Genomic DNA, 26,320 nt, shown 5'->3' with positions numbered 1-26,320 from the left:
GAGGCGTGAGTTCGGCTCCGCGGCGCACATGGCGGCCCCGGGGGGGGTGAGGTGGGGTCCTGGGCGGCGGGCAAGGCGGGGTAGCTCCGGGGGGAGCCGCCGGGGAATGTGCGGGTGCTCCGTTTGCGTGCCCCGGTCTCGGTAGGTTTCCGAACTGTAAGGGACGGGATCGAGGTGACAGTCCCGCCCCCTCCGGCTCCCGCCCTGTGATGACGGCTCAGGCGGGCGACGGGAGTGTCGGTGACGTCATCAGGCGGCGCGCGGCTCGGCGCGGCGCGGACGGGACAGGACAGGACAGGACTTGGACCGGGACCGGGACCGGGACCGGGACCGGCCATGGCTCCCGCCGCCGTGCAGCCGCCCGAGATCCAGTTCGCGCAGCGGCTGGCCGCCAACGAGAAGCGCATCCGCGACCGCGCCGTGAAGAAGCTGCGGGGGTACATCAGCGCCCGCACCCAGCGCCCGGCCGGTAGGGCCCGGCGGGGCCGGGCGGGGCGGTGTGGCCCAGCCCGGGGGCGGGGGGGCGGCGGGGGCCGGGACCGGGGCCGCGGATGAACCGGAGGTGCTGGCGGGGGGCGGGGAGCACGTGCGGCCGGGCCGGGCCCCGCCCCCTCTTCCCGGACCTGTCCATCACCGCGGGGCCGCCGCCTGCGGGGTCTCCTGGGGGGTTTTAGCTGGGGGGAGGAGTGGGTTTGCTTGGGTTTGGGTGTTTTAGGTTTTTTTGGGTTTGTTTTTTATGGGTGGTTGTTTTTTTTTTTTTTTTTACTTTTACGCATAGATTTCATCAGAGGAAGTATTTGGTGGAAGTATGTGCCTCGGCGGCCCCACGAGCTGACAGCAGCCCTCGGAGGAGCGGGGCGGGGGGGAGGTTGTCTGTCTGGCAGCGTTAGGATCGGAGCAATATAGCTTGCACGCCCTCATCCCCGGGAACAGGACACAAATGCACAGAGCTGATCCGGGCTGAACCCAGCCCAGAATATACAGCATATAGTTTTATTTTCTGCTGTGCTGTCTGGTGAGGTGGTGGCTGCCTGTTTCCCTGACTGGTGTTCGGGAGCATTGGGGGGAACTGAGGGAAGCTCAGGAGTGTTTCAGCACTTGTATAATTGCAGCCGATTCTCTGTCACCCATTCAGATTATCTGGGTTACGTGTTACCTCCGCATTCATGGTATCAAAACCTTTTTTCCAACAAGGCTTATTATCCTGCTTGGATACTGCTGCCTTAGAAGCAGGAGTCCAGTGCATGGACACCTCGGTGGTGAGCCTGGAGACAGTTTGTGTCTAGTTAGACTTACTGGCTTTGACCAACGAGTCTAAAGCCGTGCCAGTCTGAAGCTGCCCGCACCTGAAGGTGCCTCCTGTGCACTCTCCCCTCATGGACACAGGTTATAGGAGGCTTACGAGGTCAGTCGTACCATCGTGTGAATGCATGTCTCCAGTTAAGCAAATCTTCCTGTTGGAGTGATAAGGAGCATGGTGCAGAGATGCCCAAGAGATTCTGTGGTGTTTCGGGACTGCTTTTTCCAGCACTCTGTGTTGTAAGCTGGACACGGCGCATGAGGGAAACTGGTCACGATCATTTGCAGAGCACTGTGTCTGACCTAGTTACACCTTCCCACAGCATTTGGGGAAACTGATATGGAGGTTTGCTCCTTCGGCTTTGAGGGAACCAGACTAGACCTGGCACCCCAAGAGATAAACTGAGACTGTAATGCTGGTTCAACCTGAGTTAATTCTCTGGAAAGACACTGTGGAATAAATACTGTTTCTTCCCTTTCCAAATAGTATTTGACCCATTAGCCACATTTGACAGAGGGAAAAGGACATAAGAACAGCCTTAAAGGGTCAGGCCAAAGAGCCGTGTATCCCATTTTTGATAGTTACCATATATCTCGGGGTTGTCTGGGGACTAGTAAGAGCAAGCAAGTGTACATTGTATTCCTCCCAAGTACTTTCTAAGCATCCGGCTGTTTTCATCTGTGGAGACTTCTAAGCTGGGCATGGCTCCTCTGTGTTCAGTAGTGCTCTGCACATCTCGTTGCAGAGTGCAGATTTCTTTAAGTTCATGAAAGTAGCCTGACAGATGGACAGGAGTGCCCTGACTGAGGGAAGAGGTTGCAGATGAAGCTAATGCCTTAAGATACTAGGAAACCACCACAGGGAAATTATCAGTTGGGCTGTGAACCTTTTGCATGTTAAAGTCAGAATACCATGAAATGCAGATGAGTAGGAAACAAGGGTGACTAATTTTGAGAGCTCTTGGATTTGCTTACCGTTACATACTATTCAAGCTAGTAATATTAAAACAAAGGTTAACTTATTTGGACTTGAACAGAAAGCGTTACGTTGAGGAGAAAGATGATTAAAAAAAAAAAAAAAAGTTATTTATTAGCTAGCAGTCTTATATCCATCCAGTGTTCCGAGACAGGTGTAGTTCACACATTCGATAACCCAGCTTGATACACTGACTGGAACAGTTGAGAACATGCTAACTTTTGAAAGAGATGGTGAAGTTCCCCTGACATTCACCTCAGTCACATGTTTCATAGGTAGACAGGACTGCTCAGTAGGGTCTGCACTAAGGCTGAATTGTGAGTCATGCTGGGGAAACTTCTTCAAGGAGCTAGAGCTCTTAATTTTCAACCAGAAGTTAAATTCTGCAGAAGGCATAGAACTACTGAAGTCACTGTGTGTGCGGATGAGCTTGGATGAGCACATTATTCCTGGGAAGTGGTTCTTTTTTTCTTGTTAGCTTGAAAGAGAAGAAGAGCATGCTGTACTGGGATGGCAATAGGATATATTTACACAGATATTAGTAAATGAATTGGTGAAAAAATAGTAAATAAAAGTAACTTTTGCTAAAAGAGGGAAGACTGCTGGGTGATTTCCTGTCTGACAGAGCTACACTTACTTGAGCCCAGATCTATAAAGGATTTATGTAATTTCCAATGAAATGTGCCAGGGTGGATCTGGTCCTTGGAGATTATCTAGAGTAGGAAAAACAGCAGCAGTTTTAATGATATCAATGTCAAACAGCATAACTCCCAAACAGAAATGCTAACATGGCTTGCATTACATTAGCATGTCTTCAGTGAGCGGTTGTAACATTACTAATCCAAGCTCCCACACTGTACATAGGGACAGAGTTACAATTCAAGCCCTGAAACCAAATCTCTCTTGAGGTAGCTTTAAGGTAAAGAAGGTCTTCAGTTTTGTGCACTGAGGTTGCTGATACAATGGATTCAGGTTTTAAAATGACCTTGCTTGAATTATTATTTGCCAGCTGTGGATGGTGACAGGAAGGCACATAAAGTGAAAAATCCAATCTTGGAAGTTCTTTTTGAGTGACTAGGATAAGAAACTTGCTCTAAAACATTTTGATTACACTTTAAAAAGCCCTCTGTGTATGAAAAGCAACCCCATGGAAGTCTGTGTTCCCGAGACTGTCTGATGCCTCTGCAGAGTGAGTGCTGCATGGGAGGTTAAGCCTGCTCCTTACCGCTACGTATGTAGCGTATAATTCTGTTCAGAAATGTTATTAATTTTAATACTTCAATGAATATTAAATCGGTGAATGAAACTGTTTTGTATTTAATCTTAATATACTGACAAATCTGTTAAATTAAAAATTAATGCTTAATATTACTAGACATATTGCTTCCTCCGTAGCATTTTGCATATTTCCTTTGCTCAGCTCTACTTCTCTTCTTTTTAACCAAGCATGACTGTAGATGATTTAATTAACATGTTTACAATTTTTTGTTTGAGTGGAGAATAGCACAGTAGTGATAATTGCTTTCAAATTATTTGGTCCCAGGAGGAGGTGCTTAATTTAGACCTAGCACTGGGTCTCAGGCTTTTTGATTGGCAGACCCCTGAAAATTTTACAAAAGTGACAGTGATCTTTTTGGAGCAAATTTGAGCTTGCTGAAGATGATTACCTTTCTTATGTGATTTTTCTTGAAATTACTTGAGAGTTTGAAAATAGTTGCAGTAGGTTATTGTAGCTACCTTGTAAGAGTATGCCATTATAATTTTACTTTCCAGAAGTGTATTTGATGTCATGAATGATCCAGTTTTCAAAATGTTCTTGAACAACTACTACTGATAGTAAAATTTTATTTTCCATGTAGTACTTCCCTTCTGTAATGTGTGATTTTGACTAGAATGTGAATTTTTATACTGTTAATAATGAAAATATTCTTTGCTGTTAAAATTCAGATGATACTGTACCTCAAGACTAAGTGTAAGGAAAATATTTTCATTATGGTTGCTCAGACTCTTTAATTATGCATTTTAATATTGAAATAAATTTGTTGACTGCTTGAAGCTTGTTCTATTAAAACAAGCCCCTAGTAAGGAACAAAACTATTGGTAACATGAGGCTTTATTAAAAACAAACAAACAAACAAAACCAACAATAAACAAACAAAGCAAAAAAAGCCCTGTCAGTTATGTTTGAGGATTTGCATATCACCTAATTTGCAAAATTATATATGATGCCCTCATTAAAAATATCTCTCAGGCTTGGTGCTAAAAATATGCCAGAGGGATGTATCAGAATTATCTTAGTATTCATTTCATCTCATCTGTGATTTCTTTGAAATCTTTGTTACTTTGGTACAAGATAGAAGCTTATTGTCATGGAATCACTAAACTATGCCAAGGTGCCTTCCAGTAGGAACCAAGACTTGCTCAAGAGAATATAACAAAACCAAAGAAGAAGGCAGGGAACAGAGGGAACTGCATTAAAGCATTTTGGTGGAAATGTGAGATTTTTCATATTCAATTCAGATTTCTCTACCATAGGAGGCTTCAGCCAGGAAGAACTGCTAAAAATATGGAAGGGCCTGTTCTACTGTATGTGGATGCAGGATAAACCTCTGCTACAGGTATAGTAACTGGTTTTATATTTGCTTGCATCGGTCTCTTCTAAAATATACTATAGGGACATACAGATTTAGACTATTGAAAATTACCTTAGTGAGTTTCACTCACTTTTTTTTTTTCTTTCCCCTGCTGCTCATAAGTGGCATGTGCAGGAGAGGTGACTGTAACTCAGTGATCCTCATCACATGGACAAAAGCCTAAATGGCATTGTGTTTGGAGTCACCCTCTGAATGGCAGGTGTAGCTGTTTACCATCCAAAACCAGAACTGAAATATATACCGTTATGAAGTTCATTGATTTGGTGGAACTAAAGCAGTAACAGCAGGTTGCCCTTAACTGCAACATACGTGCAACCTTTAGCCTCATTTGAAAGTTTCACACTTCGTTTTCATTTGTTGGTTCTGTAGCACTTCCTCTACTACCAACTTTGCCTATACCAGTGACTTCTGTCAACTACTACCAGTTTGTCTCTCTGCTTTCAAAAGATACTGGGTTTGGAGTACCAGATCTTAGTAACCTCAATCAGTTTTAAAATCACTTGTCTGTTTGCATGAACAAGGTTTATCTCACACATAGCACAGAGAGCTTCACCTACAATGAAGCTAGATGAAAACAGCACCTCTAAAGTTTTACATCATTTGTTAATTCAAATACAGGGGATTTTTCTCCTCCTAATTTAATTTTGTCTGCTGTCAAAAAGATTTGTGCAGAGATCTGGTGAAATGAAAGAATGAAACCTGACCTGGTTTGAGCCCAGAAGGCAACTGAGCACCACGCAGCCGCTCACTTACCCCTTCCCCCTCAGGAATGGGAAGGAGAAAATAAAGTAAAAGGCTCTGGAATCTAGATAGGGACAGGGAGGGGTAACTCACCCATTACCCTCTCAGGGAAAAGACAGATTCCTTAGGGGAAGAAAAAGAACATCACTTTAATTCAAACACTAACAGCAGTAACACTTAACAGACAGAGTGGGACAGTGAGAAGCAATACCATAGCTTAAAAACACTTCCCCCCACCCCTGCCTTCTTCCAGGGCTCAGTTTTGTTCCCAATCTCTCTACCTTCTCCCCCATAGCAGCTCAGAGGGCAGGGAATGGGGGGGGGGGTGTGTGTGTGTGTCAGTCCTGCTGCTTCTTCCTCACCTGGGGGAGCACTCCTTGCATCCTTCCCCTGCTCCACCTGGCTCCCCTCTCACAGGAGACAGTGCTCCATGAACTTTCTCTGGCGTGAGTCCTTCCCTTGGGAGGCAGCCATTCCTGCATGTTGCAGTCCTCCGAGTGCTGAACTACAACAGCAAGGGCCGCTTCTTCCCTCCGAGTCCCAGCTTTCTTTGGGTACAATCACCTGCTCTGGCGTGGGGTCCTCCACGGGCTGCAGGTGGATCTCTGCTCCCCTGTGGACCTCCACGGGCAGCAGGGCAGGGAGGGAAGCCCTGCTGGCTCACCACGGGATACAGGGCAGGGGTCTCTGCACCAGCATACCGCTCCTCCTTCCTCCTTCTTTCTTCCACTGACCTCGGTGTTTGCATAGGTGTCTCCCTCACAACTCCTCCTCCCAGGTCCCCTTCTTAAATATGCTATCACAGAGGCTCAGCCACCGTCGCTGATGGGCTTGGTCTTGGCTGGAGACGGGTCCAACTTGAAGCTGGGGGAGCTTCTAGAAGCTCCTCACAGGGGTCAGTGCTGTAACCCCCTCCCCCACTACCAAAAACGCCACCACACAAACCCAGCACAGCGTGATACCCTTGAATCTTCTCTTACAGCTGACCTAATCCTAGTGGAAGGATAACTGCAGTACTGAAGCAGCTGTTAAGAGAATATTTTTTATTTTGAGGAATGTTTCATGATATTCATACTTCTTGCTGTTTTCCGTTTACATGTTTAGTGAGGAGACCAAGCTCTGAAACGTGCTATACTAACTATATTTATTTACTTTTAGGAGGAACTTGCAGGCAATATCTCACAGCTTATCCATGCAATTCAGAATACAGAGGCTCGTAAGTATTATTTCATTCTCTAATGCTTTGTAAGTACTTTCATCTTTGGTGATTTCTGAGGCCACTATCACAGTGCCAGAACAGAGACAGCCAGATAGGGATGCTGCTTTGGTGTTTTTCTTTGCTTTTTGTCCAGCTGGTGTGTGTGATTGTATTAAAGGAACTATGAGATGCAGTTTGTTTCTGGTTGTTGCAGGGGAAGAGTTGTATCTCCAGGGTGATAAAGGTGAGACTTAGCAGGGTGGGTACCAAAGCAACCTTGCCCCCTTACTTTGCCATTCTGCATAGACTTACTTGTTCTGTGTATTTCCTACTTGAACCCAGCCTTGTTTCATGAGCTGTTAAGCACCTGGTATTCAAAATGCACTTGAAATAGAGTGCTTAGTCAATGCCAAAACTTGCATGGGTAGAAATGAGAGTAGAATGGATATTTTGCTCTAACTTGTGCATATATAACACAAAATAGATACAAAGCTGTTCCTGTAATTACACTTGTCTTCAGAAGCAACTGTGTGCCTTTTCCTGTGTTGCTCTGAAGTTTGACTCGTGTTTGTGTCTGTCTCAGGCATGTCTTCCTATAGCTCTGTCTCTGTCACTAGGCAAATCCCAAGGGAACTGCATCCCCTTCTCATGTTGAAGTGATTTCTTGAGATTCTTTTAGGTAAGCAAAATAAACCATTGTGCCAGACATGCAGTCTTTTTTTCTTGCTCTCTTACAGGACACCTGTTCATTCAGACATTTTGGCAGACTATGAACCGTGAATGGAATGGGATAGACAATCTGCGTCTTGATAAGTACTATATGGTAATACTAACTCTTGTAGATTTCTTCTGTGAGAAAAGATGTGGTGGTGGTGTGCTGGAAGGCAGCTTTGTCTACGTATGCATTTATGTATATTGTAAGACAAGTGACTGTCTTCTTGACACATTGTCAGAGATACTTGTTTCACTCACCACTGCAGATCTAAAAGCCATTACGGTTCATGTCATGCTGCAAGTGCTTTCTTGTTTGCCTGCCGTTGTAACATAGTGATGTTTCTCACTGATTTCCTCATGGAATATAAATACTGTCTCAGAGGACACTGCATCAACATCAGTTATTTAGATCAAACTGTTTAAAGACATTTTTTAGTTGTCACTAGAACCCCAATTTTCCACCACTAAAGTAACACTAGTACATACAGCTATCAGAAATCTTTCCATAGGAAACACTATATTAAAACAAATCGTAAAATCAGTGCGTGAAGTATCTTAGAAGACCTACCTTTGTAAAGAACAAAATCACGTTTATCTTCTTTGAAAGAAGTTAGTTGCAGGGACATTTACTGCTTCTTTTGTTTCTCAATGTTAGCAGAAACTAGGTATTTCAGTACATGAAGTGTTTTGAGCCAGTTTAGAGTAGCTATTTTACATACAACTGGCTCAGTGCACGTTTCAAGTAAATTAAATTATTATTGTTATCCGTCCCATATTGTTGTCTGCAGTTTAAGATATGCGATTTTTTTAGATTTGGCAGCATTTAACGAAGAAGTCAGGGTGACGGAGCAAGAGAAGGCTGTATAGTAGAAGTGGTCATGGATTTTTCTGGGCTTAGGATATGAAAATAGTTCATTGTCTTTGGAGCTTCACAGCATCCTTCTTTTGCTTGAAATGATAGAGAAGTCTGTCAAAATGTTCATATGAGGAAGCTTTCCACCTTGTGCTATGAAAAGGTTTACTAAGAAATCTCATATTACAGTCACAGTAACTCCTTTATCTGTTTTCATGAGCATGTGTAACAAATTTTGTACTTTGCAGCTAATGCGTATGATTTTGAGGCAATCCTTTGAAGTGCTGAAAAGAAATGAATGGGATGAAAGGTAAGCAGATTTCTGAACGTAGTTGTATCATAAAGTAGTTGCCCAATTTACCTTAATCAAATAGATTTTCATTTAATAGTTCCTTTCTCTCCATAGATGGCGCTGTCATTAAGTCTTAACACTAAGGCTTATTTGTTTTCCAGATCACTTAGGCTTTGTAGTTTAAAAACAAAGCTAGGTGTTATGACAGTGTGTATTTAACTTAATGAAGCATCGATGACTCCCACGTTCACCTGAGCCATTTAGTATGTGTTTCACAGAAGATTTGAGAAAGCAATTCCTGTATGCTTATGCAAAACCTGAATGTAGGAGCTTGTCATGTGGTATTCAAAGCACCCATAAAATCTGAGGGTTCCAAATTTTTCCTGGAGTTTACTAGATCTGAATGATTTAGCCAGGAGAGCTATCTAACCGTCTGTTAATGACAGATCACATGTGGAGAGAGTAGGCAGGGAACCAGCATCCCAGGAAATACAGAAAAGGAATTTTTTGTGTGTTATTTCTCTGATAGGCTCTGACTTTTTTTTAATTTTTATTTTGCTGTGTTTAACCATGGTGAATTGTCTTTTGATAAGACAGCACTCCTGAATTGTAAACTGGCTTCCTGTTTGCTGTATATGTCAGTGGGTTTATTTGTATTTCTTCCATATGCTATCAAATAGCAAATAATTGCAATCATCTTACTCTCTGGAGCTCCTGTGACACTTCTAAGCTTGCTCTGTGTTTAAACTGATGAAGAGCTTGAAGTCTCTTAATTAAAAGTGCTTGATAACCTAGTATTAAGGTTATGCTTTCCCTCTCTTGCCTTCTGAAATGTGGAATGCATATAGGCATACTTTTGTGGAAACAGAAAGGAATGCAAAACTAAAGTACACCCATCCCCTCTGTACCTTACTTTTGCATTGGGTAAATGCCCACAGGTTGGAGAGATTAAAATGTTCCTTGGCAGAAACGGAAGGTGAGTGAGCAGGTTTGATAAAGCCGGAGCCCTTCTTCCCCACCCACATTCCCATGGCAGAGACATGGTCACCCAAACTGATCTCTGTCAAGGTTTCTTATGGCTCTGGCCTCCCTTTTTCCAGCTTCACTGGAAGGATGGCCTGGAGGCACTTCACCACCAGAGGAGGCAGTGTGGGAAGAGATCATAATGATGCCTTTCTTTGCAAAGTGAGGGAACTGAAGAACTACCTTTCCCTCCTAGGTGGAGCCCAGAAGCTGCCTAGCCTGTCTTCTGTGTCTCTTTTTTTTTTTTTTTTAAAATGCTTTTGCAGAAAGGGGTGTTAAAGTAAAACTGAAATAATCTTTATGGTTTGGGGAATGCTTTAAATTCTCTTTGGAACTGGAAACGTTTGCTCTGGGCAAAATTGCAGGAGGTCCCATAGAATGCCAAGGGAGAAAGCATGGAATATACAAAACTTCACTTTCCTGAAAGTTAGCAAGGATAGGCCTCGAAGAAAAAAAAAAAAAAAAAAAAAAAAAAAAGCAGAAAAAAAGTCCCAAGTGCTGCTTAGATGCAGCAATGACAGCATGTCTCTTTGAGTCCTGTCATTCCAGCAGTATTAGTACTCCAGAAGTCAGTAACGAACAGAGCCACGGTCCTACTTGTACACAGCTTAGTCACTTCTGGCTATTGGGACGATGATTCTTTTATGGCTAGCTTAGCCCTTAACCTGTTCTTCAGTGTCATTGTTTTGCTGTATAAGGGACTGTGGACAACTTGGAAGGCAAAGTTTGCACAGTTGAAATGAGTTTGAGAAGAATCCGTATTAAATGTAATCAGTGGGTGTGCACAAAAATGAAAAACGTCTCATAAAATGGAAGGGTACAAGGTGTTGCCCATCAAGGATGGATGAATGTGACAGCTGTGTCTTTGGAATGCCCTGCTCAAATGGCAGAATCTCTCCTCCTACCCATCAATCGTATGGCATAATAAACTTCAGTCCAAATTGAGATGTGAATTTTAAAGCAGTAATTTTCACTGTAGCAAACTGTGTTGAATGGATTGTTTGATGCTACAAAACCATCTAGACTGTAAGAAGTTCTGATTATGGATGTATTTTTATAAAAGTTTGCTTTAAGATGTGAAAATTGGTCACTGGATTTATTTCTTATGAGTGTTGGATAGCTGTCTTAAAGAACTGGTAAAACTGTGAATGACTGGAGTTTGTTTTCAAAGCAAGTAGAACATGAGTAATTGAATATTAATATCTTGGTTTTTTCAGTCTGATCGAACTATTCCTGCAGCTACTAATGAAGGAAGTTATGGACCCAGACAGCAGTGCTCCCACTGGGATAAAGTTACATTTCATTGATATGTATCTGGATGAATTGGCTAAAGTTGGTGCAAAGGAGGTTAGAAAATACATTGTCATTTTCTTCCTGATTAATGTTAACTGTAGCATGCAGCATTTTAGAATCATTTTTAGATTATATATGTTTTAACACTTTTAAATGTAACATAGCAACATTGAATAAGCGTGAAGAAAGTGACTTATTACAATTTATGCCTTTACTTTTATTCATGTCGTAGTGTAAACGGTGAGAATATAGCAGTTTCTCTCAAGTTCCCGAGTACTGGTATGCTGCTCCAAATTGAGGTTGGACATAGTGATGGAAAACTTAGACCGTTCTCGTTTGTTTCAACAGAAAGCACTTAACATCTTTTCCCTTGTGTGAGCATGTTTGCCAGTCTCTGCTTTTGCAAAAACTGACACAAAGCCTGCTCTTGGCTGATTGAAAGCTCACCTTCTTCCTCTATTTAGGTGTTATACAAAGTTGTCTAATATTTGCTTATTGTTGGCTTCAAACCTTGTTGGCTCTGCATTGAGCAATTTACCCTCTACATCCAGTTGTTCATTTTGCTGATGACATCTGTCTTTCTCTGCTGTATAGTTCTGTTGCCCTTAATTTTGCTTGATGTTACAGCGATGCAGAGTTTTGCAGCAAATGAAATTCTGTTACTGCAGCTCTTGCTGCTGAACTTATTCCAAAGAATCTATCTTCTGTTACTGCACTTATGCAGGCTGTCTGCTGCCCCACTCTTCTGTCCAGGCTTCTGCTCATTTACCTCCTCTTGTTTCTGACATCTGGTGCACCTCTTTGCAATGGACGAAGCTGTTAGCAATTTTCCATTTGTATCCTTTGCAGTCAGTATTGAAAGCAATCCTGCCTGCAGTTTTTATGGTTCTGGATTGTGGAGTGCGAGAGAGATGTCTGCACAAGAGAAGTGGAGCCCAAATAATTTCTGTGGCTCTGCAGTCACAAAACTGTGGCTAAGCCACTCACAGGAAGCATGGGAAATTAGTCCCCTAGACTATTTGAAATCACAGCTGATGCTCATAAATTGAATTGAGGAAAATAATTTTATCTTTAGTGCTGCTGCAGCTGGCAGTGTTTTGGTCCAAGCAGTCCAGTTATGAGCAACCCAGATCTTACTCATGTCTGCTACAAACCTTCTTTGTGAAAGTGCACAAAATCATTTTTCTCTGCCTCATGTCTCCGTATGTAAAATAAGAAGCTTTGTTATATTTCTGTATTCAGTAGATTAAAGTCTGTAAAGCAGTCAGCATTGTTATAATGCTTCCAGGGAATATCTGAAAGTTAGTGGTAGCAGTGGTAACGAAACGTCACTGGATACTCCTGCCAGTTGTAATTAGATAGTATGCTGAAAGACATGGACTTAACTTCTTAAATAAGATCCCTCTACACCAAACATTCAAGGAATTTGAGTATACATATACAATATTTACTGTACTCATTATTTTTTTCTTTCTAATCATACAGCTCACAGCAGACCAGAATCTCAAGTTCGTTGAACCTTTCTGCAAAATTGCTGCCAAATCAAAGGAGTAAGTTTATTGAAAGAATAAATATTTTTTAAAAAATTAAGAAATTCTGCATATACCACTCCACATGGTAATAAATGGATTGACAAAGAGTCATAGTATAACTTCAGAACATAGAGAAAGAAGGATATTTTACTAATGATGTGTGTGCTCATTTGAAGATAACTTGTGTTTATCAAAGCTATAGATAATTTAATGGATTTGTGTGAACTATATCAACTTTGGTTTTGTAGTTTTTGGTTTTTTTAAACATAGAACAGCTGAGCTAGTTAGAGCAGCATATAAACACAGCAAAGTTTAAGAGGGGAACATTGGCAGGATGCTGTTTGGAATAAAGTATTTCTGTTTAGGAAGTAACAGGTTCACTTTTTTCTGGAGAGCCTGCTCTTCCACTTTCTTCTTTCTTCCCCATTTTCCCTGTGTCCCTCAAATATCTGAATTTTTAATGTAAGAGGGGAGGGCGTGTGCGCTTCTGCCTTTTGACTCTTATCCCTACTCTTTTATAATGCAGTCGATGTGTGCTGCATGCTGTAGCCACTGGTATCTTTGAGATCATTGTGGATCAGTCCCCCTATGCCATTGAGGATCTAATGAAAGAATTGGGTAGCAACAGTGATGAGGAGGATGTATCTGAAGAAGTCAAACAGGAAAATGAAGAGGTGCTTAAAACCAAAGGTGAGGAGGAAGTTCTAAATGGCTTTGGTAACACTTGCTAGGATTTAAAAATCTGTTTCCTAAAAATACACTTTGGCTCTGAACCAGTCAAACACATGTTCAAGGTGGTGTAAGGATAATTGTGTTTCCCTGTCTTCTCTTCAGATGTGCTCAAACAAAGTGACTCCAAAAGAACATGTCACAAAAATCAGTGGTCTCTCTAAAACTAGGCAATATCAGTTTTTTGCAACAGTGCTAGATGATAACCCAGTCAGGCTTTTGGCTCTTGGATGTCCATAACATTTTTTAAGAACATGAGGTTTTGGCATTCTATGGGAGTTTTAAAATTTTTTTAAAAAAGTTTAAAAAGCTGAGCAGGAAGGTTTTAAATCCAGATATACTCTGGTACAGAGGCAATTTTTAAAAAAGGCACTCAGGTAATGCCATAGTTGTGTATTGCATAATGGTGACATAAAGTAGTTAAAACAGTCCAGGCTCACAAGATCGCATGAATTGAAATGCACTTGATCTTCTGTCTGTCAGAGTAGTGTATACTATCTGGGCTTTTACAAACTAAACATTCATATTCAGTCTTTTTATTTTATAATAGCAGACAGATGCTTGTCAAGAAAGTCAGCACAGAGCTCTGAAAAAACAGAGGATGTTTCTGAAAATGCTGATGACGGTATCGGGACTGTTCTTCAGGTTTGTGGCTTGCTTGCTCTGTTATAGACACTCCCTTTCTGTTTTGTTTTTTTGCCATCCCTTTTCAAGAGGTACAGAACTAAAGGATGTTAATCATGTTACAAAATTTTAATCTCCCTCTGCTTTAATGTAATGTGTACTCTGAGTAGTTTATGAGAAAATAAATCCATGTCTAAATTCTGAATTCTTCTTCCCTCTCTGTCATATCTTTATTTTTCTGTTCCTCCCTTCCTGCTTCAGGAGTTCAAAAATGTATGGTAAAAGTCAAGTCACTGTGGGTGGTGAAGCAATCAGCATATATTTCATTGACAATAAGAGCAAAAGTAATGAATGATGGGATACATAGGAGAGAGGGTAACATATTGCAATTTGGGTGGGTTTTTAGACCCACTTCAGTGCAGTGTAGTGTTTTTGACAGATCCACCCACCAAACACATACGCAGATGTGCACTCATGCATCGGTGACTTTTAAGCAAGAATTGGCACACGCCACACTTTAATACTTAGCTAAATATTCGTGGGAGTTTTGAAGTTGGTTGGCTTCTCTCGAGTAAGAATTAAGGTTAGGAATGTTTGAGAAAGTGATACTGAGTTCAACTGTTCTGTTAATGAAGCAACCCTCTGTGAAAGTCAGTATATGCCTGTGAAGGGGGTATAAATTTCAACAGAGAAAAACTACTTTGAGTCTAAAGGAAGTGGCTGTTTAAGGGATGTGTATGCTACTTCAAGTGTTGATAACATGAGTCACGTTGAGTTACCTTGCATGAATAAGCTAACTAAGAAAAGCTGTATCATACTTTCTTCCAACAGTTTGATTATAAGGCTGTTGCTGACAAACTTTTTGAATCGGCGAGCAAGAAAAATACACCTTCTCATAACAGAAAGCGTCTGTACAAGTTGATCAAAAAGTGAGTTCTGTTGAAATACACCTTGCATGTGCCACCTTGCCCTAAACCACTTTTACTTTGCTTTCTTCTTACCCTCGTTTGTCCTGGTGACAGTGTCATGAGAGGAGGCTTGTCTCAGAGCCCTGGATAATGTCCATAAGGTGCCTGAAGCCTGCGCTACACTGTTCCTCGTTGGTACTAGACAACTGCAGCTAGCTGAGGTGTATCTACACTGGGTGGATTTGTACTGCAGGATGTGACGTTAGATTGTGTGTGATGCAAGTTACAGATACAGGAGAAGTCCTAAATTGCTGTTTTCCCAATACTTCCAGTGATTTGGTTCGAGTTTTTGGATTTCTGAGGCAGATCTCTTCTGGAATAAGCTCTTTGTAACTTCCTGTGCCAAATATGTTGTTCCTATTTTAACAAAACCATAATAAGGTACAGTGACACTATGCTGCTAGTGTTATTATTGGTACTAAACCAGTAATACTGTTCTGTTTTTCCTTCTCTCCCTTCCTCCCCACTTCCAGGTTCCAGGACTTAGCAGAAGGTAAGAGCTAAGTAGCATACAGAGACAGTAGTTTCTTTCCGTTAAAGGATATATAATATTCCCATACAACGCACATGACAAATCTTTTCTTATTTCAGTGTGTATTTCAAGAATACTGTTTTGGGGGGTTTGGGTTGTTTTTTGTTTTTGTTTTGTTTTTTTTTTTTAAATCTCATTAAGACACATTACACATTTTTGGTGAAATGATCAAATTCCCTTCACAATTTGAGCAACCCTGTACTTTGTCCTTAAACGAAAAATGGTTATTTTTACTTAAATATGAATCACTCATATGATTTTCTTTCGGGTTAAGTGAGGAACAAGTTGTTGATTTTCTTTCTGTGGGAGTTATGCTGTATATGAACAGGATAACTGTTAATAGAAATAGCTTTCAGATACCTTATCCTTCTTCCTCAACAGGAATCTTCCCCCAAGATTTTCCCGAGGATGTTTCTACAGATGAAGACGATGATGAATTCAGCAGGGGAAGGCGAAAGAAAAAAGCTGCCAAGCCTTGGGATCAAAACAAGTTGGAAAAAGTAAAAGGTAAGGCAAGATCAACATTTGGAAGAGAAACAATCTGCAGTCACATGTAATTTGGCAAAGTATCAGATACAAGCTGTTCTAAAGAAGGCAAACCTGTTGTTCAGGATGTGCTGATCTGTGTCCTGTTGCGATGAAGGTCAAATGTGAAATTAAGGTCTCTTTGAAAGTGCTGGGAGTTTTGTTACCAATTTTGATGGAAGAATCACCTCAGAAAATTCAATCAAAAGCAGAAATGGAAGCAGTTGTTTGTGTGGCTGCATTGAGCAGTTCTATTTACTGTAGGAAAAGAGAAACATGTCAGTCTTCTTAAAATTGAATGACTGCTAGAATATAGAAATTTGGGGGTGTTTCTGGAAAGGTGAAGAGAGTTACTGAGAACCACGTGCAAGTATCTCTAGCATGATGGCTTAAATTGACATGGCACAAGCCCAATCATATCCAAAGGTATCTCACCAAACTACTGAACCCAAGTTGCCCTTCTCATGGGCTTATCAGGTGGATAATAACAGCTTTTCCTAGCAATATTGCTATATGAAATAGGGTTACCACAGGGAGTGGCTTAGATGTTAACTGTGACAAGGCAAGATAATCAAAATATTAATTAGGCCAGGCGTCAGAGGAATGCAATATGACCAGCTGTAATAGTAGAACTGTTGTGCTGGCTGATAGCAGGAAAATGGTACTCCTGCTTTAAAAGAACATTAAAAAAAAAAAGAATATAATTCAGTTGTTGCAAGTACCTTTGTGTTTCACATCTGTGTTATATGGCATTCTTTTTGGGGTGCATTTAGAGGATGAAGAAGAGGTGTCAAATGTGAAGGAGACATCAGTTCCTCAGAAGAGGAGGAAAAAAAGGAAGAGGGACAGCCCAAGTGCTGATTCTGGAACAGCTGATGGAAGCTGGGAGGAGGGAATAGCTGAAACATCTGGATCTAATGTTTTTAGTCAGGGAAAGGTGCCAGAAAGTAACAAGGAAAGGAAGAAAAAGAAATTGCTAGTAAATGAGACCACAAATGTAGCAACTGACACCAGAGAAAATCACAGTATCTCTGCGCAGAACATTCCGAGTGACGCAGAACAGAGTAAAAAGAGTCAGTTGAAGAAAATGAAGCCGAAAGTGCAGAACGTCCCTGTAAAACCAGTGTGTCAAAATGGACCAGCTAATACCAGTGAGGCAGAGGATGTCAGCCCATCTGTCACACCGCTAACTCCTAAGGTTGTAAAAAAGAAACAGAAATCAAAGGCTGTCTTGGTGAATGGGGATACCCTTTTGCAGCAAAATGACATGAAATCCAACAAGGAAAGCTTGCTGGGGACCCTGTCAGGAGATGCAGACACTGAATCTGCAATCTCCAGAAAGGTCAAATTGAAGACAACGACTAAGCTAGTTGGTTTAGAAGGGATTAAAGTCTCCAGCCAGAAAGCAGCAACCTTGAAAAACAAGAGAAAAGTGAAAGAGGTGCTAAACTCTGTCGAAACCAATGGAGTTCTGGAGGCTGCATGCAAGAAAAGCAGGAAGGGGGTATGTATATCTTATTCTTTTCTCTGCATTCTTCATGAACTGCTGGGCTCATTTTCAAATTTGGCTTTAGCTTTATGATTGTGGGGCTTCATGGGCAGGCTGCATGATGATGTCATCATGCATTGCCACCAAAAAACTCAATTCCCCAGATATCCACACCCACTGCCATGGTCTTACACCCTCCTGCGCAGCAACAGTAAAGCCTGTGCCAGCTACTCAGCTGAAAGAACTCATCTAGATGAAACTTGGGTTGTTAGGGTATGGCGTTGTCCTTTTTATTTTTATCTCTTCCTTTTTTCTTTATTTTTTTGGTCCCTGGGTTAATTATTCTTTTGCATTGGGTCTCTGGTTGAGCTTACAGCATGTTCACAAAGGGCATATTTTGGTAACAGGATGAGAATGGGAAGATGGAGCATCACTTTTTCAGCAGCAGCAGCACGCACTCAGATTGGTGTAAGCTCCTTGTGAAATTGCCCACAGCAATTCCGGTAGTGACTTCTTTTGGTAGCTCACTTCTCTGTCTTAAACAAATTGTTAGTGCTGTGTGGGGACAGTATTTGGGGAAAGAGTGAACAGAGAATATGACACTGTGACCTTCAGCGTCATCAATGGCTGTATGATCACGTTTATGAATGCTCTAGTTTCTTACAAAGACAATACTGTGGTTTTTTGCTAGGAAGGTCTGATTGTAGTCGTCTTCAAAAATTTGTGTCCTGCAGTTTGGAAACAAATGAGAGGTTTTTTGCCCCTGTACCTCCCACTCCCATTTTCTTCTTTGCAGTGAGTAGAATAGGGTTGATTTAGCTCAGTGATTTGAGAGTCAAGAAGCATTTTGCACTGTATACTTTTGGTAGTGTGGCTAAGACAGAGAGTCCAAGGGTTCTTCCCTCTCCTGACACTGGAATTCTTTTAACTGCTCATTTTCTGTGTATATATTCACCCTATCACATTTAGGCGTTCAGTTATATTGTTGGAAGTCTTGCTGACAATCTCACTTTTGGTGGAAAGGAAGTTCATAAAGCATAAATGAGATTCAGAATAGAAAACCACTCCATCTTCCTCTGACTGAAAAGTACGTGTTACTAGCCTATCAACTCACTTCTGTTTGACTTAAGTTTAAAACTACAATAGTTAAGTAGTTCAGCCTTGTATATGAACGTGATAGAACCACTCAGTCCTTCAAGGGAGAAAAAGTCCTGTTTAAAACATTGGTTAAATAGTATTAAAATAGCTTTGACATTTTCTCTGTTTGATGCTAAAGTACTGCGAGGGACGAAGCAAAACATTTCTCTCTTCCCAGTATTCAAGCTGCATTTTTCTCACTGCAGGGCTTCTGAAGTAGGAACCACTGGCTTTGTCTCCTGTTGCCTAAATACTCTGTGTTGCATACCTCATCTGCCATTCTTCATAAAAGCTTAGTTTCTAAGAAAATATGACTATGCCACCCCTGTCTCCGTTTGTAAAACTGTACTGCAGCTGACCAACAGATTCAAAAACACGCGATAGATTCAGGATGAAGTTCCTGCAAGCTTCATGGAAATTAGCTGTTGGCACAAATTAGCATAGCCCCTGAGGGAAAGGCAGCAGCATGACCCCAGCACATGGCTGTTGGCCCGTCAGTGCACAGGCTAGCAGGCCACTCTTCCCATGTGTAATTTTGAAGAAACGACAGCATTTTCTGTTTCTTGCCCAGTCCGGGTAGCTGTGTGCATATGCCTGTGTTGAGTGGGAGCAGGGGAGTGGAAACAAGGAAAGAAATTTGGGAGTTGAGTCAGGAAGAGAACGAGAGTATTGGTATAAGAAAGAAGAGGGAAGGGTAAAGCTAAAATGCACAAATGTGGAGAAAATTAGGCTTTGCTAATTTTGCTTTCATTGCTTGAGGAATAACATGTTGTTTTATTTCCTGGTTTTATCTATGTCGCGCTGGTCTTGTGCCCAGAAGTCATGAGGGGCATGTTTTGATTCTTGATTTCAAAGATGACACACACCCCCAAAGAATTAGCTTCAAATATTGAGAGGGTGGAAATGGGGAAAAAGGGGAAAAAACAAGTTCAGCATTATTCCACAATTGTCTCCAGAAATCAGGAAATTAAAAGACTTATGCTTTTTATTTTATTTAAAGCAGAAATGATTTTCAAATCAAAAGAGGCCATGGACATTTTTCACAGCATGGCTGGGAAATGCTTTCAGAATTTCACATCTGTAGGTTGCTATGAAGCATAGCTGAACTTCCCCTCACAGTAGCCCACAGATACCTGGGGCCTGTAGACAACAGGTTGGAAAGCTCTGGAGCAGTGCACTTCATTAGTGCACTTATTTAATCGTCAGTATGAATTTGAGGCAGCAAACTAGCAGCAATACACAATAGATGGATTTTTGAGAGTATAGACAGCCTTCATACTGCACTTTTTTTTTTTTCTGTGAAGTCTCCATCTTAGCCTAAAGCTGGATTTGTTCAGTAGTTGCCTATCTAAGCATCCAGAGGTACTGCAGAAGAGATCTTGCTTAAGGACAAGAAAAAAAAAAAAAAATCAGGATTTGTGTGCAGATCTGGGATGATTGTAAAGCAGCCTTATGCACATGAAGAAAACATCTTTGTTTGCACTCTGATGGGCCAGGCAAATGTACTGCAAGTTCTTTGTTTTGCAATGGCCTTTCTTTTTCAGCTCAGAGCCTACTTAAACCTCTGCTTTCAGTCATGCTAACTGTAAAATTAACCCCTGAGAGTTAACTATAATGATTAGCTTTTGTGAGCTCTCAGCTGTGGCAATATTTACAGAAGCTGCGTGCAGTAAGCTCTGAGCACTGTACCAGGTATAGTTAACTACAGTACTTTTGTGCTGAGAGCATTTTTTCTTTCCCTCCTTTATAGGAAAGCAGCTCAGCTCTATCGTCATTAAAGAAAAAGAAAGCAAAACCAGGAAGTGATTTTGTAAAATTTGAAAAATCAACTTTACCAAAGCCAGTATTCTTCAGGAAAGCCAGAAGCACCATCTCATCCACCAGGGCATCCATGCAGGTAACGCGATCCCGCGGGTGGCAGCTGAGCCTGGGCACAGGTCTCTTCCCAAGCTACCCACCCCAGCAAAGGGCATGGCCTCACTCAAGCTGTCTTTTCCACTCTGTGTTAGTCTCCTAACACGGGCAGATAAAACTGGAAATGCTGTTGCATTTCCTTGTACACAGAGTCACATGTGGCTCCAGAGTTTCAGCAAATGAGTTGTAGGCATCTGTAAAATCTCCTCTTCCTTCCCCCCCAGCTTTCAGAAATACCTTCTTGTTGAAAGGACACCATTCTGAACCTGTTCATTTTACAAGAAAGCAAAAGCATAAACTGACTTGCAGTCTGAGCCTCCATTTCTTCCCATTTGTGGAGGCTGGGAACTGTATAGGGCTTCAAAAGACTGCTCTCTTTTCTAAACCTTTTTAACATATAATATCTTTGCAAACCCTCTTTGCAATTTTGAGGCCTCAGGGCAGTTGAGCCAGTGTATTTAATACACAAATATCTTCTTGTTTGTTGTTATGTAGCAACATTGCAGGAAGTATGATTTTTCTACAAATGGATTATGTTTGCTTTTGGCTAGAAAAACAGTGCTGTCATAGCAGGGGCCAGTGCTAGGGGACTAGGGGAGTTCTAAATCAGATGAAGGGAAGTAAGGTCCTTTGCATCAGTTTTGATGGGATGCAGATAAAAGAACTCATAGCACTGCCTCAGAAATCTTATTTATTTCATGTCTTTATTTTGCTTTATAGCTGAACAAGCTGCAGTCGTCCAGCTCCAAAAAAGTCACGTTTGGCTTGAATAAAAACACAACTGCTGGTGAGTCTAATACGTCTGTCTGTCTCCACGCTTTCTCTTGTAGCCGAGGAAGGGAGAAGCTGTATGCACTTATACACACCTGTACTCTTCACCTCTCTAGAACAGGATGATTCTGATCCTTTTATGTCTCCATATTTTTATATAGTTTATAAACCATCCTCAAGTTCCTGTCCAGAGGAGATGGTAAAGTTTAGGACATTCAGCCCAACAGCTAGACTTGCACGATTCCAGGGTGCTGCATTACTGGCTTGCAGGTGGAGCCTGACAGATAGAAAACAGTTCAGCAGAGTGACAAACTCCCCCTCCTGAGCTGCCTGTTCTGCAGGGCACCTCTTAGGGAAACATGCACTTCAGTCTTGATTGCTCACTTCTGTTTCCCAGGACAAAGATGCTGATATACTGATGATCTCAGGCTGTAGAGTAGCAAAGTTTCATTTTTTTCCTTGTCTGACTGTGATTTATTATTGGTAATGAGTAGATAAATGTCAGTTCCCCTCTGGATCCCTTGTGTAAGCAGACAGAGCTTTCCCTGTTAAATAAATGTCTTGCTACACAGAATAGAAGTTTATTCCATGTATTCATTTAGCTTTTTTGTTTTTTACTCTCTGAGGTGTGCTTTAGGCCAAGTTCAAACAGAGAATAGTGGGTTTTGAGATAAGTGTTTATGTTAATGTAATACAGCTGCACAAAGAGAACAAAAATGCTTACCTGCTGGCAGAAGGGATAACCAGGAGCCTCTAGAACAGTGCTGTTTAACAGTCAGAATAGAGCCACTTCTTACCAATCACCAGCATTTAAAGAAAAGCGTGGTGTTATTCAGGACAGCTAGAACACTTGTTTCTGATAGTCTCTAGTGGTCTGTGAAACCATGGGGAATGGTTCACGGCTACTCTGTGGGTTGCAGCAGTCCCCATTCTCAAAGGATCTCTGCTAAGAGATGTTCTTCACCACCACCTCTACATTCTTCCCCAAAGTCTTAGGCTTCTAATGAAGAATCTGACTATGAGCCAGCAATGTGCACTCGCAGCCCAGAAAGCCACCCGTGTCCTGGGCTGCATCAAGAGAAGTGTGGCCAGCAGGTCCAGGGAGGCGTCTCTCCCCCTCTGCTCCGCTCTCGTGAGACCCCACCTGCAGTGCTGTGTCCAGCTCTGAGGCCCCCAACGTAAGGACAGGGACCTGCTCAAGCAGGTCCAGAGGAGGCCACAAAGATGATCGGGGGGCTGGAGCACCCTATAAAGACAAGCTGAGAAAATTGGGGTTGTTCAGCCTGCAGAGGAGAAGGCTCCACAGAAACCTTTTAGCAGCCTTCCAGTGCTTAAAGGGGGCTACAGGAAAGATGGGGAGGGACCATATCAGGGCATGTTGTGATAGGACAAGGAATAATGATTTTAAACTGAAAGAGGGTAGATTTAGACTAGATACAATGAAGAAATTCTTTCCTGTGAGGGCGTTGAGGCACTGGCACAACCTGCCCAGAGAAGCTGTGGCTGCCCCCTCCCTGGCAGGGTTCAAGGCCAGGCTGGACAGGGCTTTGAGCAACCTGGTCTGGTGGAAAGTGTCCCTGTCCATGGCAGGGGGGTTGGAACTAGATGGTCTTTAAGGTCCCTTCTAACCCAAACCATCCTACGATTCTGATCTTTAGTGATGGACTTAAGGGCGTAAGGCAGGCTTCCAGGGTTGGACGATTCCACAATTGATTCACATGCCCAATTATTCCATGGGGTGGTATTTCTTTTAACTTGTTTGCTTGTTTTTCAACAGAGTTTAAAAAGACTGACAAAAGTATATTAGTGAGCCCAGAAGGACCCTCCCGTGTGGCTTTCAATCCTGAACAGAAACCCCATCACGGAGTGCTGAAGTCACCCACAGGTACGCCAGCAGGAGAGCCTCAAATGAAGAAACCATTTACTATATCAGCTAAGAAGAGACCAACTACTGTGGACTTCTTTTAAACCAACAGACGTGGCCTACTTTTGTACAGGACATTTTGCTAACCTAGAATGTTCTCTGGAGGTATTTTGAACTTCTTTATTTTTTTAAGTTAATATGAATTGTATATACAAAAATCTGATTGTGATTTGTGTCACCACTGTTTTGACACCACTTCAGCTGTATCTTGAAATACTTGTTTTGTCTATTTTTTAAAAAAAAAAAAGCAACAAAATCCAATCTCTGCTCAGGTTTGGTCTACAAAAAGTATGATCTCTGCCCATGTCATTCCAGCGGGACTTGTTCATTTACTTAAGGAATGTTCAGGGTTTGATTGTTCCAGTGATTTTTTTGAGCCAGTTTAAGAAAACTTGCACTTCATGTTATTAAACTGTTTTTCACTGGACAAGGCTTAAAATTGAAAAAGACAATGTAGATTTTAAACCTACTAGTTGCTCATGTATTTTAAAATTTTACACTTTCCTATTTCCTGTGTCACCCTCGGTATCCTGTTAATTCTTCTTCTGGAAATAACAATTACCTCATGTCTATGTTTAATAACAGCTGGACTTGGGTAGCTTTACAGATAGTAAGCAAGCTTTCCCTGGGATAAGAAATGCCTAGCTGCTCAAATGGTCACTGTTACAAATAAACCTTCATAGCTGGTTGCCTGCTGAGTTGGGAACAGCCACCACATTATTTTCAGTAAACACAAGTGCCAAAGCTGGCTTACGCTTGTCATATTGTAAGCTGGCATCTTCTTTTTACTGTAACTGAAATAATGCTCTCGCATGGAAGAAGTCTTTGCTATTTCCAGGTCTTCCCCCTCACCCACACTGCTGTCTTTCCCAAAGGTCTGACAAGACTCCTAGTTTTCTTTGTTAGCAGCTGGTGTCACCACATTTTACCAGAACTCAGATCTCATTCAGTGAGTGAACCTCTGATTGTCCTAAAGTGAACTAGATTGGTGTGGTGCAACTTTGGTTGGGACACACATCTCTCTGTAAAAGCTTTGGTGCCTCTCAATACAGGGTAAAACTTTACAGCCCAGACAGCTTGGTTTTGATTTCGATGTAGAACCAGAAGAATTATTTTTGCAGCATTTCCTTGCATTAAGTTTTTATTTGGATATTTTATTACTACTGTGCATGTTTTGGTTTTTTTCTTTGCTTCTTTGGTAAAGAATGAGGTGTACTTCTGCAAGAGACCATTAATGTATTCTGAGGGGGAATTACGAGTAAGGGGAGAGCAAATGACAATAAAAACTTTTTTGATACGGTTGGAAGATTGGAAATCTTTCTTTGGAAGTTTTGGTTATGTGAATGAGGCAAAGGCTTTGCAACAGACCTCTTTGTTAGAGCTCAGCTTCAGAGCACAACCTGGTGCCAAAGCAAAGCTATTCGTGAAGCTTCCCACCAGTTACTTCTGTGATCCTAGAAGACAGAGGGTAGGTCTGCTTCATTGCCTTGTCTTGTGATAGCTGGTAAACATTTGGCTATTTTAGCCTGCAAAGATAAATTTTGTGACATAATATATTTGCATACTTCAGTGCTACTTTTTACCGGTTCTTGATGCTAACTGTCCTCTGCCAGATTACTCCCTGTAAGAAACTGGATTGAAACTGCTCTTTCATAGCTCATCTAAATTTCTTCAGTATACTTGTCTACTTGCAAATTGCTGGTTGGTCTCAGTTGCTCAATTCTAATCTGTGCCAGTTCTTGTACTAAGTTTGTGACAGTCCATGGTTTGTGGTACTGCCAGAAAGTAACTTTGCTCTTGTCTTTTTTCATTTCATTTGATTTTCGTTTAGATTGTATTGGTTTGACTGATCAGTAAAGAAATCTGGAGAATACATCTGATAAAATTAATAATACTTGCTGTTTGAGCAATTGTTGTTTTTTTTTTTTTTTTTTTAATCTCATTGTATATTCACATAATGCATTTTTTTGACAAGACGATGGTAAGTAGGATTTAACAAAGACTGTTTAATATGTTGTACTGTTTATCTTGTTCCGTGGGTGAGAAGTCTTGTGTGGAATATGCATAAAAGCATTTGTATGTGCATGGTTGTTAATGCATTAGGTTAAAGATGCCACATTCCTCCAAGGATATAGATGCAAGCAATCAGTAGGTGGATCTGGTGTGCACAGAAAAATCCAGGATCAGGATACACTGGGGTTTGGTTTGGTTTGGCTTTGTTTTTAATACATATAATTTATTATGGAAATGTATTTAAATGGTTGTCTGGATCTTTTTCTATTGGTTGTGGATCCATTGAACCTGTTGCTTGTCCAAATACTTTGTTGCCCGCCATGCTAAATGGAGAGGGCAGAAATGTCAATCAGGTTTTTATCTAAAATTTTAGTGATGTAATTCTTGTTGGGATTCACACATAACACATCTGTGCCATGAATCTTATTCAATGTTTTGCAGATACATGTATGTAGTGTGTATTGTCTTCAGTGGTGTCTGAAATTTCATTTGGGACAACTTTACAAAAAAACCCCAAGCATTGTCAATGCAGTTTAATCAGCATTGTTGAGTTAAATTGAATACATTACCCAAAATATTTGGATAATGACAATTCCAATTAAAATTGAAGACAAACAAATGGAGAAAGAAATGTAACATCTGGGATATCCACTGCACAGACACGACGGTGCTGTAAGGAGAGATGTTTTGATAGGAAAGGGAGAAGAAAAACTGATCTGACCTTTTTGATGTTGCTTCCTATGTTTTTCCACAGTGTTATTCCAACTCTATAGCTGCCAGTCATGCTAAGTCAAAGTAAGTTAATGTGGCTTACCTCTTAAAGGACAATATTTTGTAATGATTGTCTCTACATTTTTGTTATGAATCTGATCAACTTTGTAGTTCTCAAGATCTAATAGTTTGTAATTCTTTATAGCTTCGAGAGAACTTAAAAGCACAAAATTAATTCAGCAAGGCAAAAAGTTGAATTATATTTAAATTATTGGGTATGCAAGATCTTTTATAGTCTTAACAAAGCTATGTGACTTGGAAAGCATAAAATGCCCTCTTTGTCATTTATTTCCTGTGTTTAGACTTAATTACAGGCAGAAAAATAAAATCCATGTGTCGTTTTATGTA

General features: G+C 41.3%; 1 protein-coding gene across 2 annotated transcripts; it reads left to right on the top strand.

Moving 5' to 3' along the window:
- The first annotated feature begins 109 nt into the window (after positions 1–109).
- Positions 110–26,320, top strand: RRP1B (ribosomal RNA processing 1B). Of its 2 annotated transcripts, none has more exons than XM_042788722.1 (16): positions 110–469; positions 4,811–4,893; positions 6,829–6,886; positions 7,606–7,691; positions 8,684–8,745; positions 10,968–11,097; positions 12,529–12,593; positions 13,102–13,265; positions 13,858–13,949; positions 14,760–14,857; positions 15,370–15,389; positions 15,810–15,935; positions 16,727–17,457; positions 20,330–20,476; positions 21,214–21,280; positions 23,042–26,320. In XM_042788722.1, exons 1-16 carry the CDS (start codon positions 337–339, stop codon positions 23,230–23,232), a joined length of 2,253 nt encoding a protein of 750 aa, XP_042644656.1. In that variant the 5' UTR covers positions 110–336; the 3' UTR covers positions 23,233–26,320. The 2 variants fall into 2 exon arrangements, with proteins under 2 accessions (XP_042644656.1, XP_042644655.1); XM_042788721.1 differs by having other exon boundaries at positions 111–469; positions 13,855–13,949.

This window comes from Tyto alba, unplaced genomic scaffold (genome assembly GCF_018691265.1).
Source record: "Tyto alba isolate M040663 unplaced genomic scaffold, T.alba_DEE_v4.0 Super-Scaffold_14, whole genome shotgun sequence".
In the NCBI taxonomy this organism is placed as follows: Eukaryota; Metazoa; Chordata; class Aves; order Strigiformes; family Tytonidae; genus Tyto; species Tyto alba.
The sequence above is the reverse complement of the archived record's forward strand: the minus strand, read 5'-3'. Positions and strand labels throughout refer to the sequence as shown.